The sequence below is a fragment of the Crinia signifera genome, chromosome 2 (genome assembly GCF_055691185.1).
Source record: "Crinia signifera chromosome 2, ASM5569118v1, whole genome shotgun sequence".
NCBI lineage: Eukaryota > Metazoa > Chordata > Amphibia > Anura > Myobatrachidae > Crinia > Crinia signifera.
The window spans coordinates 5,015,792-5,029,684 of NC_139218.1; the positions used below are offsets into that span (position 1 = coordinate 5,015,792).

Here is a 13,893-nt window from a genome sequence, read left to right on the forward strand (position 1 = left end):
TATGTGAGTGGTGCTGTGAGTGGCTGGTATGTGTGTGAGTGGTGCTGTGAGTGGCTGGTATGTGTGTGAGTGGTGCTGTGAGTGGACTGTATGTGAGTGAGTGGTGCTGTGAGTGGATTGTATGTGAGTGAGTGGTGCTGTGAGTGGATGGTGCTGTGAGTGGATGGTGCTGTGAGTGGATGGTATGTGAGTGAGTGGTGCTGTGAGTGGATGGTATGTGAGTGAGTGGTGCTGTGAGTGGATGGTATGTAAGTGAGTGAGTGGTGCTGTGAGTGGATGGTGCTGTGAGTGGATGGTGTAATGTACACTCAGACAGATAGAGACCACTCACCTTTTTTTCTTTCTCCGAGAGGGAAAGTGAATCAAGAACAGATATCAAATGGTCAGCGATAGTGGGGTCCAGGCCATCCGCTCGGTGGTCCGGCACAATTTCACTCGGAGGAACTAGATCTTTCTCAGTTGCCACAACCTATCAGAGATGTAAGCCAGAGTCACACTCAGGCCCCAGTAACCAGTACAGGTGTAACACTACATTGTCTGCAGCCACATTACACAGCGACAGTGATGGGAAAACACTCATCAATAAGTCTCCAGGTGAGTGGAGGTAACAGACCTGTTCCAAAATGCAGTGTAAAATAACCGGGATGGAGAGCAGCTCCTCAGGTACGTCACTCAACAGGTCATTGTAAAACCTCATATCCACATCCAACACCAGGACCTCCACCTCCACTAGGCAGAGAGAGAGACACAGAGACATGACACGGAGGAAACCTACATAGAGGGGGGTATGGACGTTCCTTATACAGGAAGAGAGAGCCAGAGACATGACATGGAGGAACCCTACATAGAGAGGGGTATGGACGTTCCTTATACAGGAAGAGAGATACAGAGACATGACATGGAGGAACCCTACATAGAGGGGGGGTATGGACGTTCCTTATACAGGAAGAGAGATACAGAGACATGACATGGAGGAACCCTACATAGAGAGGAGTATGGACGTTCCTTATACAGGAAGAGAGATACAGAGACATGACATGGAGGAACCCTACATAGAGAGGGGGTATGGACGTTCCTTATACAGGAAGAGAGAGACAGAGACATGACATGGAGGAACCCTACATAGAGAGGGGTATGGACGTTCCTTATACAGGAAGAGAGAGACAGAGACATGACATGGAGGAACCCTACATAGAGAGGGGGTATGGACGTTCCTTATACAGGAAGAGAGATACAGAGACATGACACGGAGGAACCCTACATAGAGAGGGGGTATGGACGTTCCTTATACAGGAAGAGAGATACAGAGACATGACACGGAGGAACCCTACATAGAGAGGGGGTATGGACGTTCCTTATACAGGAAGAGATACAGAGACATGACATGGAGGAACCCTACATAGATAGGGGTATGGACGTTCCTTATACAGGAAGAGAGATACAGAGACATGACATGGAGGAACCCTACATAGAGGGGGGTATGGACGTTCCTTATACAGGAAGAGATACAGAGACATGACATGGAGGAACCCTACATAGAGAGGGGTATGGACGTTCCTTATACAGGAAGAGAGATACAGAGACATGACATGGAGGAACCCTACATAGAGGGGGGTATGGACGTTCCTTATACAGGAAGAGATACAGAGACATGACATGGAGGAACCCTACATAGAGAGGGGTATGGACGTTCCTTATACAGGAAGAGAGATATAGAGACATGACATGGAGGAACCCTACATAGAGAGGGGTATGGACGTTCCTTATACAGGAAGAGATACAGAGACATGACATGGAGGAACCCTACATAGAGAGGGGGTATGGACGTTCCTTATACAGGAAGAGATACAGAGACATGACATGGAGGAACCCTACATAGAGGGGGGTATGGACGTTCCTTATACAGGAAGAGAGATACAGAGACATGACATGGAGGAACCCTACATAGAGGGAGGTATGGATGTTCCTTATACAGGAAGAGAGATACAGAGACATGACATGGAGGAACCCTACATAGAGAGGGGGTATGGACGTTCCTTATACAGGAAGAGAGATACAGAGACATGACATGGAGGAACCCTACATAGAGAGAGGTATGGACGTTCCTTATACAGGAAGAGAGATACAGAGACATGACATGGAGGAACCCTACATAGAGGGGGGTATGGACGTTCCTTATACAGGAAGAGAGAGGGCAGAGACATGACATGGAGGAACCCTACATAGAGAGGGGGTATGGACGTTCCTTATACAGCAAGAGAGACACAGAGACATGACTGGAGGAACCCTACATAGAGGGGGGGTATGGATGTTCCTTATACAGGAAGAGAGATACAGAGACATGACATGGAGGAATCCTACATAGAGGGGGGTATGCACGTTCCTTATACAGGAAGAGAGAGGGCAGAGACATGACATGGAGGAACCCTACATAGAGAGGGGGTATGGACGTTCCTTATACAGGAAGAGAGACACAGAGACATGACATGGAGGAACCCTACATAGAGGGGGGTATGGACGTTCCTTATACAGGAAGAGAGATACAGAGACATGACATGGAGGAACCCTACATAGAGAGGGGGTATGGATGTTCCTTATACAGGAAGAGAGATACAGAGACATGACATGGAGGAACCCTACATAGAGAGGGGGTATGGATGTTCCTTTTACAGGAAGAGAGATACAGAGACATGACATGGAGGAACCCTACATAGAGGGGGGTATGGACGTTCCTTATACAGGAAGAGATACAGAGACATGACATGGAGGAACCCTAATAGAGAGGGGTATGGACGTTCCTTATACAGGAAGAGAGAGGGCAGAGACATGACATGGAGGAACCCTACATAGAGAGGGGGTATGGATGTTCCTTATACAGGAAGAGAGAGCCAGAGACATGACATGGAGGAACCCTACATAGAGAGGGGTATGGACGTTCCTTATACAGGAAGAGATACAGAGACATGACATGGAGGAACCCTACATAGAGGGGGGGGTAAGGACGTTCCTTATACAGGAAGAGAGATACAGAGACATGACATGGAGGAACCCTACATAGAGAGGGGTATGGACGTTCCTTATACAGGAAGAGAGAGACACAGAGACATGACATGGAGGAACCATACATAGAGAGGGGGTATGGACGTTCCTTATACAGGAAGAGAGATACAGAGACATGACATGGAGGAACCCTACATAGAGAGGGGATATGGACGTTCCTTATACAGGAAGAGATGCAGAGACATGACATGGAGGAACCCTACATAGAGAGGGGTATGGACGTTCCTTATACAGGAAGAGAGAGACACAGAGACATGACATGGAGGAACCCTACATAGAGAGGGGTATGGATGTTCCTTATACAGGAAGAGAGATACAGAGACATGACACGGAGGAACCCTACATAGAGGGGGGTATGGATGTTCCTTATACAGGAAGAGAGATACAGAGACATGACATGGAGGAACCCTACATAGAGAGGGGTATGGACGTTCCTTATACAGGAAGAGAGAGACACAGAGACATGACATGGAGGAACCCTACATAGAGAGGGGTATGGATGTTCCTTATACAGGAAGAGAGATACAGAGACATGACACGGAGGAACCCTACATAGAGGGGGGTATGGATGTTCCTTATACAGGAAGAGAGATACAGAGACATGACATGGAGGAACCCTACATAGAGAGGGGTATGGACGTTCCTTATACAGGAAGAGAGAGATACAGAGACATGACATGGAGGAACGCTACATAGAGAGGGGGTATGGACGTTCCTTATACAGGAAGAGAGATACAGAGACATGACATGGAGGAACCCTACATAGAGGGGGGGTATGGACGTTCCTTATACAGGAAGAGAGAGGGCAGAGACATGCCATGGAGGAACCCTACATAGAGAGGGGTATGGACGTTCCTTATACAGGAAGAGCGATACAGAGACATGACATGGAGGAACCCTACATAGAGAGGGGTATGGACTTTCCTTATACAGGAAGAGAGATACAGAGACATGACATGGAGGAACCCTACATAGAGAGGGGTATGGACGTTCCTTATACAGGAAGAGAGATACAGAGACATGACATGGAGGAACCCTACATAGAGAGGGGGTATGGACGTTCCTTATACAGGAAGAGATACAGAGACATGACATAGAGGAACCCTACATAGAGAGAGGTATGGACGTTCCTTATACAGGAAGAGATACAGAGACATGACATGGAGGAACCCTACATAGAGGGGGGTATGGACGTTCCTTATACAGGAAGAGAGATACAGAGACATGACATGGAGGAACCCTACATAGAGAGGGGTATGGACGTTCCTTATACAGGAAGAGAGAGACACAGAGACATGACATGGAGGAACCATACATAGAGAGGGGGTATGGACGTTCCTTATACAGGAAGAGAGAGACACAGAGACATGACATGGAGGAACCCTACATAGAGGGGGGGTATGGACGTTCCTTATACAGGAAGAGAGATACCGAGACATGACATGGAGGAACCCTAAATAGAGGGGGGGGGTATGGACGTTCCTTATACAGGAAGAGATACAGAGACATGACATGGAGGAACCCTACATAGAGAGGGGTATGGACGTTTCTTATACAGGAAGAGAGATACAGAGACATGACATGGAGGAACCCTACATAGAGAGGGGTATGGACGTTCCTTATACAGGAAGAGAGATACAGAGACATGACATGGAGGAACCCTACATAGAGGGGGTATGGACGTTCCTTATACAGGAAGAGATACAGAGACATGACATGGAGGAACCCTACATAGAGAGGGGTATGGACGTTCCTTATACAGGAAGAGAGATACAGAGACATGACATGGAGGAACCCTACATAGAGAGGGGGTATGGACGTTCCTTATACAGGAAGAGAGATACAGAGACAAGACATGGAGGAACCCTACATAGAGAGGGGTATGGACGTTCCTTATACAGGAAGAGAGACAGAGACATGACATGGAGGAACCCTACATAGAGAGGGGTATGGACGTTCCTTATGCAGGAAGAGAGACACAGAGACATGACATGGAGGAACCCTACATAGAGAGGGGGTATGGACGCTCCTTATACAGGAAGAGAGATACAGAGACATGACATGGAGGAACCCTACATAGAGGGGGGGTATGGACGTTCCTTATACAGGAAGAGATACAGAGACATGACATGGAGGAACCCTACATAGAGGGGGGGTATGGACGTTCCTTATACAGGAAGAGAGATACAGAGACAGGACATGGAGGAACCCTACATAGAGAGGGGTATGGACGTTCCTTATACAGGAAGAGAGATACAGAGACATGACATGGAGGAACCCTACATAGAGAGGGGTATGGACGTTCCTTATACAGGAAGAGAGATACAGAGACATGACATGGAGGAACCCTACATAGAGAGGGGTATGGACGTTCCTTATACAGGAAGACAGAGCCAGAGATATGACATGGAGGAACCCTAATAGAGAGGGGTATGGACGTTCCTTATACAGGAAGAGATGCAGAGACATGACATGGAGGAACCCTACATAGAAAGGGGTATGGACGTTCCTTATACAGGAAGAGATACAGAGACATGACATGGAGGAACCCTACATAGAGAGGGGTATGGACGTTCCTTATACAGGAAGAGAGATACAGAGACATGACATGGAGGAACCCTACATAGAGAGAGGTATGGACGTTCCTTATACAGGAAGAGAGATACAGAGAAATGACATGGAGGAACCCTACATAGAGGGGGGTATGGACGTTCCTTATACAGCAAGAGAGACACAGAGACATGACATGGAGGAACCCTACATAGAGAGGGGGTATGGACATTCCTTATACAGGAAGAGAGAGGGCAGAGACATGACATGGAGGAACCCTACATAGAGGGGGGGTATGAACGTTCCTTATACATCAAGAGAGATACAGAGACATGACATGGAGGAACCCTACATAGAGAGGGGGTATGGATGTTCCTTATACAGGAAGAGAGATACAGAGACATGACATGGAGGAATCCTACATAGAGGGGGGTATGCACGTTCCTTATACAGGAAGAGAGAGGGCAGAGACATGACATGGAGGAACCCTACATAGAGAGGGGGTATGGACGTTCCTTATACAGGAAGAGAGACACAGAGACATGACATGGAGGAACCCTACATAGAGGGGGGTATGGACGTTCCTTATACAGGAAAAGAGATACAGAGACATGACATGGAGGAACCATACATTGAGAGGGGTATGGACGTTCCTTATACAGGAAGAGAGAGACAGAGACATGACATGGAGGAACCCTACATAGAGAGGGGTATGAACGTTCCTTATACAGGAAGAGAGATACAGAGACATGACATGGAGGAACCCTACATAGAGGGGGGTATGGACATTACTGATACAGGAAGAGAGATACAGAGACATGACATGGAGGAACCCTACATAGAGAGGGGGTATGGATGTTCCTTATACAGGAAGAGAGATACAGAGACATGACATGGAGGAACCCTACATAGAGGGGGGTATGGACGTTCCTTATACAGGAAGAGAGAGGGCAGAGACATGACATGGAGGAACCCTACATAAAGAGGGGGTATGGATGTTCCTTATACAGGAAGAGAGAGCCAGAGACATGACATGGAGGAACCCTACATAGAGAGGGGTATGGACGTTCCTTATACAGGAAGAGATACAGAGACATGACATGGAGGAACCCTACATAGAGAGGGGTATGGACGTTCCTTATACAGGAAGAGAGATACAGAGACATGACATGGATGAACCCTACATAGAGAGGGGTATGGACGTTCCTTATACAGCAAGAGAGACACAGAGACATGACATGGAGGAACCCTACATAGAGAGGGGTATGGACGTTCCTTATACAGGAAGAGAGATACAGAGACATGACACGGAGGAACCCTACATAGAGGGGGGGGGGTAAGGACGTTCCTTATACAGGAAGAGAGATATAGAGACATGACATGGAGGAACCCTACACAGAGAGGGGATATGGACGTTCCTTATACAGGAAGAGATACAGAGACATGACATGGAGGAACGCTACATAGAGAGGGGATATGGACGTTCCTTATACAGCAAGAGAGACACAGAGACATGACATGGAGGAACCCTACATAGAGGGGGGTATGGACGTTCCTTATACAGGAAGAGAGATACAGAGACATGACATGGAGGAACCCTACATAGAGAGAGGTATGGACGTTCCTTATACAGGAAGAGAGATACAGAGATATGACACGGAGGAACCCTACATAGAGGGGGGTATGGACGTTCCTTATACAGGAAGAGATACAGAGACATGACATGGAGGAACCCTACATAGAGAGGGGTATGGACGTTCCTTATACAGGAAGAGAGATACAGAGACATGACATGGAGGAACCCTACATAGAGGGGGGGTATGGACGTTCCTTATACAGGAAGAGAGATACCGAGACATGACACTGAGGAACCGTACATAGAGGGGGGTATGGACGTTCCTTATACAGCAAGAGAGACAGAGACATGACATGGAGGAACCCTACATAGAGAGGGGTATGGACGTTCCTTATACAGGAAGAGAGAGACACAGAGACATGACATGGAGGAACCCTACATAGAGGGGGGTATGGATGTTCCTTATACAGGAAGAGAGATACAGAGACATGACATGGAGGAACCCTACATAGAGAGGGGAATGGACGTTCCTTATAAAGGAAGAGAGAGACACAGAGACATGACATGGAGGAACCCTACATAGAGAGGGGTATGGACGTTCCTTATACAGGAAGAGAGATACAGAGACATGACACGGAGGAACCCTACATAGAGGGGGGTATGGATGTTCCTTATACAGGAAGAGAGATACAGAGACATGACATGGAGGAACCCTACATAGAGAGGGGTATGGACGTTCCTTATACAGGAAGAGAGAGATACAGAGACATGACATGGAGGAACCCTACATAGAGAGGGGTATGGACGTTCCTTATACAGGAAGAAAGATACAGAGACATGACATGGAGGAACCCTACATAGAGGGGGGGTATGGACGTTCCTTATACAGGAAGAGAGAGGGCAGAGACATGACATGGAGGAACCCTACATAGAGAGGGGTATGGACGTTCCTTATACAGGAAGAGCGATACAGAGACATGACATGGAGGAACCCTACATAGAGAGGGGTATGGACGTTCCTTATACAGGAAGAGAGATACAGAGACATGACATGGAGGAACCCTACATAGAGAGGGGTATGGACGTTCCTTATACAGGAAGAGATACAGAGACATGACATGGAGGAACCCTACATAGAGAGGGGTATGGACGTTCCTTATACAGGAAGAGAGATACAGAGACAGGACATGGAGGAACCCTACATAGAGAGGGGATATGGACGTTCCTTATACAGGAAGAGATACAGAGACATGACATGGAGGAACCCTACATAGAGGGGGGTATGGACGTTCCTTATACAGCAAGAGAGACACAGAGACATGACATGGAGGAACCCTACATAGAGGGGGGGTATGGACGTTCCTTATACAGGAAGAGAGATACAGAGACATGACATGGATGAACCCAACATAGAGAGGGGGTATGGACGTTCCTTATACAGGAAGAGATACAGAGACATGACATGGAGGAACCCTACATAGAGGGGGGGTATGGACGTTCCTTATACAGGAAGAGAGATACCGAGACATGACATGGAGGAACCCTAAATAGAGGGGGGGTATGGACGTTCCTTATACAGGAAGAGAGATACAGAGACATGACATGGATGAACCCAACATAGAGAGGGGGTATGGACGTTCCTTATACAGGAAGAGATACAGAGACATGACATGGAGGAACCCTACATAGAGAGGGGTATGGACGTTTCTTATACAGGAAGAGAGATACAGAGACATGGCACGGAGGAACCCTACATAGAGAGGGGGGTATGGACGTTCCTTATACAGGAAGAGAGATACCAAGACATGACATGGAGGAACCCTACATAGAGAGGGGTATGGACGTTCCTTATACAGGAAGACAGATACAGAGACATGACACGGAGGAACCCTACATAGAGAGGGGTATGGACGTTCCTTATACAGGAAGAGAGACACAGAGACATGACATGGAGGAACCATACATACAGAGGGGGTATGGACGTTCCTTATACAGGAAGAGAGATACAGAGACATGACATGGAGGAACCCTACATAGAGAGGGGTATGGACGTTCCTTATACAGGAAGACAGAGCCAGAGATATGACATGGAGGAACCCTAATAGAGAGGGGTATGGACGTTCCTTATACAGGAAGAGATGCAGAGACATGACATGGAGGAACCCTACATAGAAAGGGGTATGGACGTTCCTTATACAGGAAGAGATACAGAGACATGACATGGAGGAACCCTACATAGAGAGGGGTATGGACGTTCCTTATACAGGAAGAGAGATACAGAGACATGACATGGAGGAACCCTACATAGAGAGAGGTATGGACGTTCCTTATACAGGAAGAGAGATACAGAGACATGACATGGAGGAACCCTACATAGAGGGGGGTATGGACGTTCCTTATACAGCAAGAGAGACACAGAGACATGACATGGAGGAACCCTACATAGAGGGGGGGTATGAACGTTCCTTATACAGCAAGAGAGATACAGAGACATGACATGGAGGAACCCTACATAGAGAGGGGGTATGGATGTTCCTTATACAGGAAGAGAGATACAGAGACATGACATGGAGGAATCCTACATAGAGGGGGGTATGCACGTTCCTTATACAGGAAGAGAGAGGGCAGAGACATGACATGGAGGAACCCTACATAGAGAGGGGTATGGACGTTCCTTATACAGGAAGAGAGATACAGAGACATGACATGGAGGAACCCTACATAGAGAGGGGATATGGACGTTCCTTATACAGGAAGAGATACAGAGACATGACATGGAGGAACCCTACATAGAGGGGGGTATGGACGTTCCTTATACAGGAAGAGAGATACAGAGACATGACATGGAGGAACCCTACATAGAGAGGGGGTATGGACGTTCCTTATACAGGAAGAGAGATACAGAGACATGACATGGAGGAACCCTACATAGAGAGGGGTATGAACGTTCCTTATACAGGAAGAGAGATACAGAGACATGACATGGAGGAACCCTACATAGAGAGGGGTATGAACGTTCCTTATACAGGAAGAGAGATACAGAGACATGACATGGAGGAACCCTACATAGAGAGGGGTATGGATGTTCCTTATACAGGAAGAGAGATACAGAGACATGACATGGAGGAACCCTACATAGAGAGGGGGTATGGACGTTCCTTATACAGGAAGAGAGATACAGAGACATGACATGGAGGAACCCTACATAGAGAGGGGTATGGACGTTCCTTATACAGGAAGAGAGAGACAGAGACATGACATGGAAGAACCCTACATAGAGAGGGGGTATGGACGTTCCCTATACAGGAAGAGAGATACAGAGACATGACATGGAGGAACCCTACATAGAGAGGGGTATGAACGTTCCTTATACAGGAAGAGAGATACAGAGACATGACATGGAGGAACCCTACATAGAGGGGGGTATGGACATTACTGATACAGGAAGAGAGATACAGAGACATGACATGGAGGAACCCTACATAGAGAGGGGGTATGGATGTTCCTTATACAGGAAGAGAGATACAGAGACATGACATGGAGGAACCCTACATAGAGGGGGGTATGGACGTTCCTTATACAGGAAGAGAGAGGGCAGAGACATGACATGGAGGAACCCTACATAGAGAGGGGGTATGGATGTTCCTTATACAGGAAGAGATACAGAGACATGACATGGAGGAACCCTACATAGAGAGGGGTATGGACGTTCCTTATACAGGAAGAGAGATACAGAGACATGACATGGAGGAACCCTACATAGAGAGGGGGTATGGATGTTCCTTATACAGGAAGAGAGATACAGAGACATGACATGGATGAACCCTACATAGAGAGGGGTATGGACGTTCCTTATACAGCAAGAGAGACACAGAGACATGACATGGAGGAACCCTACATAGAGAGGGGTATGGACGTTCCTTATACAGGAAGAGAGATACAGAGACATGACACGGAGGAACCCTACATAGAGGGGGGGGGGGTAAGGACGTTCCTTATACAGGAAGAGAGATACAGAGACATGACATGGAGGAACCCTACATAGAGAGGGGATATGGACGTTCCTTATACAGGAAGAGATACAGAGACATGACATGGAGGAACCCTACATAGAGGGGGGTATGGACGTTCCTTATACAGGAAGAGAGATACAGAGACATGACATGGAGGAACGCTACATAGAGGGGGGGGTATGGACGTTCCTTATACAGGAAGAGAGAGACACAGAGACATGACATGGAGGAACCCCACATAGAGAGGGGTATGGACGTTCCTTATACAGGAAGAGAGAGACACAGAGACATGACATGGAGGAACCCTACATAGAGGGGGGTATGGACGTTCCTTATACAGGAAGAGAGATACAGAGACATGACATGGAGGAACCCTACATAGAGGGGGGGGTATGGACGTTCCTTATACAGGAAGAGAGATACAGAGACATGACATGGAGGAACCCTACATAGAGAGGGGAATGGACGTTCCTTATAAAGGAAGAGAGAGACACAGAGACATGACATGGAGGAACCCTACATAGAGAGGGGTATGGACGTTCCTTATACAGGAAGAGAGATACAGAGACATGACATGGAGGAACCCTACATAGAGAGGGGAATGGACGTTCCTTATACAGAAAGAGAGATACAGAGACATGACATGGAGGAACCCTACATAGAGAGGGGAATGGACGTTCCTTATAAAGGAAGAGAGAGACACAGAGACATGACATGGAGGAACCCTACATAGAGAGGGGTATGGACGTTCCTTATACAGGAAGAGAGATACAGAGACATGACACGGAGGAACCCTACATAGAGGGGGGTATGGATGTTCCTTATACAGGAAGAGAGATACAGAGACATGACATGGAGGAACCCTACATAGAGAGGGGTATGGACGCTCCTTATACAGGAAGAGAGAGATACAGAGACATGACATGGAGGAACGCTACATAGAGAGGGGTATGGACGTTCCTTATACAGGAAGAAAGATACAGAGACATGACATGGAGGAACCCTACATAGAGGGGGGGTATGGACGTTCCTTATACAGGAAGAGAGAGGGCAGAGACATGACATGGAGGAACCCTACATAGAGAGGGGTATGGACGTTCCTTATACAGGAAGAGCGATACAGAGACATGACATGGAGGAACCCTACATAGAGAGGGGTATGGACGTTCCTTATACAGGAAGAGAGATACAGAGACATGACATGGAGGAACCCTACATAGAGAGGGGTATGGACGTTCCTTATACAGGAAGAGAGATACAGAGACAGGACATGGAGGAACCCTACATAGAGAGGGGTATGAACGTTCCTTATACAGGAAGAGAGATACAGAGACATGACATGGAGGAACCCTACATAGAGAGGGGTATGGACGTTCCTTATACAGGAAGAGCGATACAGAGACATGACATGGAGGAACCCTACATAGAGAGGGGTATGGACGTTCCTTATACAGGAAGAGAGATACAGAGACATGACATGGAGGAACCCTACATAGAGAGGGGTATGGACGTTCCTTATACAGGAAGAGAGATACAGAGACATGACATGGAGGAACCCTACATAGAGAGGGGATATGGACGTTCCTTATACAGGAAGAGATACAGAGACATGACATGGAGGAACCCTACATAGAGGGGGGTATGGACGTTCCTTATACAGCAAGAGAGACACAGAGACATGACATGGAGGAACCCTACATAGAGGGGGGGTATGGACGTTCCTTATACAGGAAGAGAGATACCGAGATATGACATGGAGGAACCCTAAATAGAGGGGGGGTATGGACGTTCCTTATACAGGAAGAGAGATACAGAGACATGACATGGATGAACCCAACATAGAGAGGGGGTATGGACGTTCCTTATACAGGAAGAGATACAGAGACATGACATGGAGGAACCCTACATAGAGAGGGGTATGGACGTTTCTTATACAGGAAGAGAGATACAGAGACATGGCACGGAGGAACCCTACATAGAGAGGGGTATGGACGTTCCTTATACAGGAAGAGAGATACAGAGACATGACACGGAGGAACCCTACATAGAGAGGGGTATGGACGTTCCTTATACAGGAAGAGAGAGGGCAGAGACATGACACGGAGGAACCCTACATAGAGGGGGGTATGGACGTTCCTTATACAGGAAGAGAGATACAGAGACATGACATGGATGAACCCAACATAGAGAGGGGGTATGGACGTTCCTTATACAGGAAGAGATACAGAGACATGACATGGAGGAACCCTACATAGAGAGGGGTATGGACGTTCCTTATACAGGAAGAGAGACACAGAGACATGACATGGAGGAACCCTACATAGAGAGGGGGTATGGACGTTCCTTATACAGGAAGAGATACAGAGACATGACATGGAGGAACCCTACATAGAGAGGGGTATGGACGTTCCTTATACAGAAAGAGAGACACAGAGACATGACATGGAGGAACGCTAAATGGAGGGGTATGGACGTTCCTTATACAGGAAGAGATACAGAGACATGACATGGAGGAACCCTACATAGAGAGGGGTATGGACGTTCCTTATACAGGAAGAGAGATACAGAGACATGACATGGAGGAACCCTACATAGAGAGGGGGTATGGACGTTCCTTATACAGGAAGAGAGATACAGAGACAAGACATGGAGGAACCCTACATAGAGGGGGGGTATGGACGTTCCTTATACAGG

General features: G+C 47.4%; 1 protein-coding gene across 4 annotated transcripts in view; it reads right to left on the reverse strand.

Annotated features, from left to right (window-relative positions):
* The window catches only part of SPAG17 (sperm associated antigen 17), a 274,209-nt gene that overhangs the window by 121,453 nt on the left and 138,863 nt on the right, over nt 1–13,893 (reverse strand). For 3 of the 4 annotated variants that reach the window (XM_083171479.1, XM_083171477.1, XM_083171478.1), the window contains exons 10-11: nt 614–729; nt 332–469 (exon numbers count right to left, since the gene is read on the reverse strand). In XM_083171479.1, coding sequence (XP_083027605.1) covers nt 332–469; nt 614–729 — 254 coding nt within the window. The remainder of the gene's footprint in view (nt 1–331; nt 470–613; nt 730–13,893) is intronic. The other variant, XM_083171480.1, reaches the window with a different exon arrangement.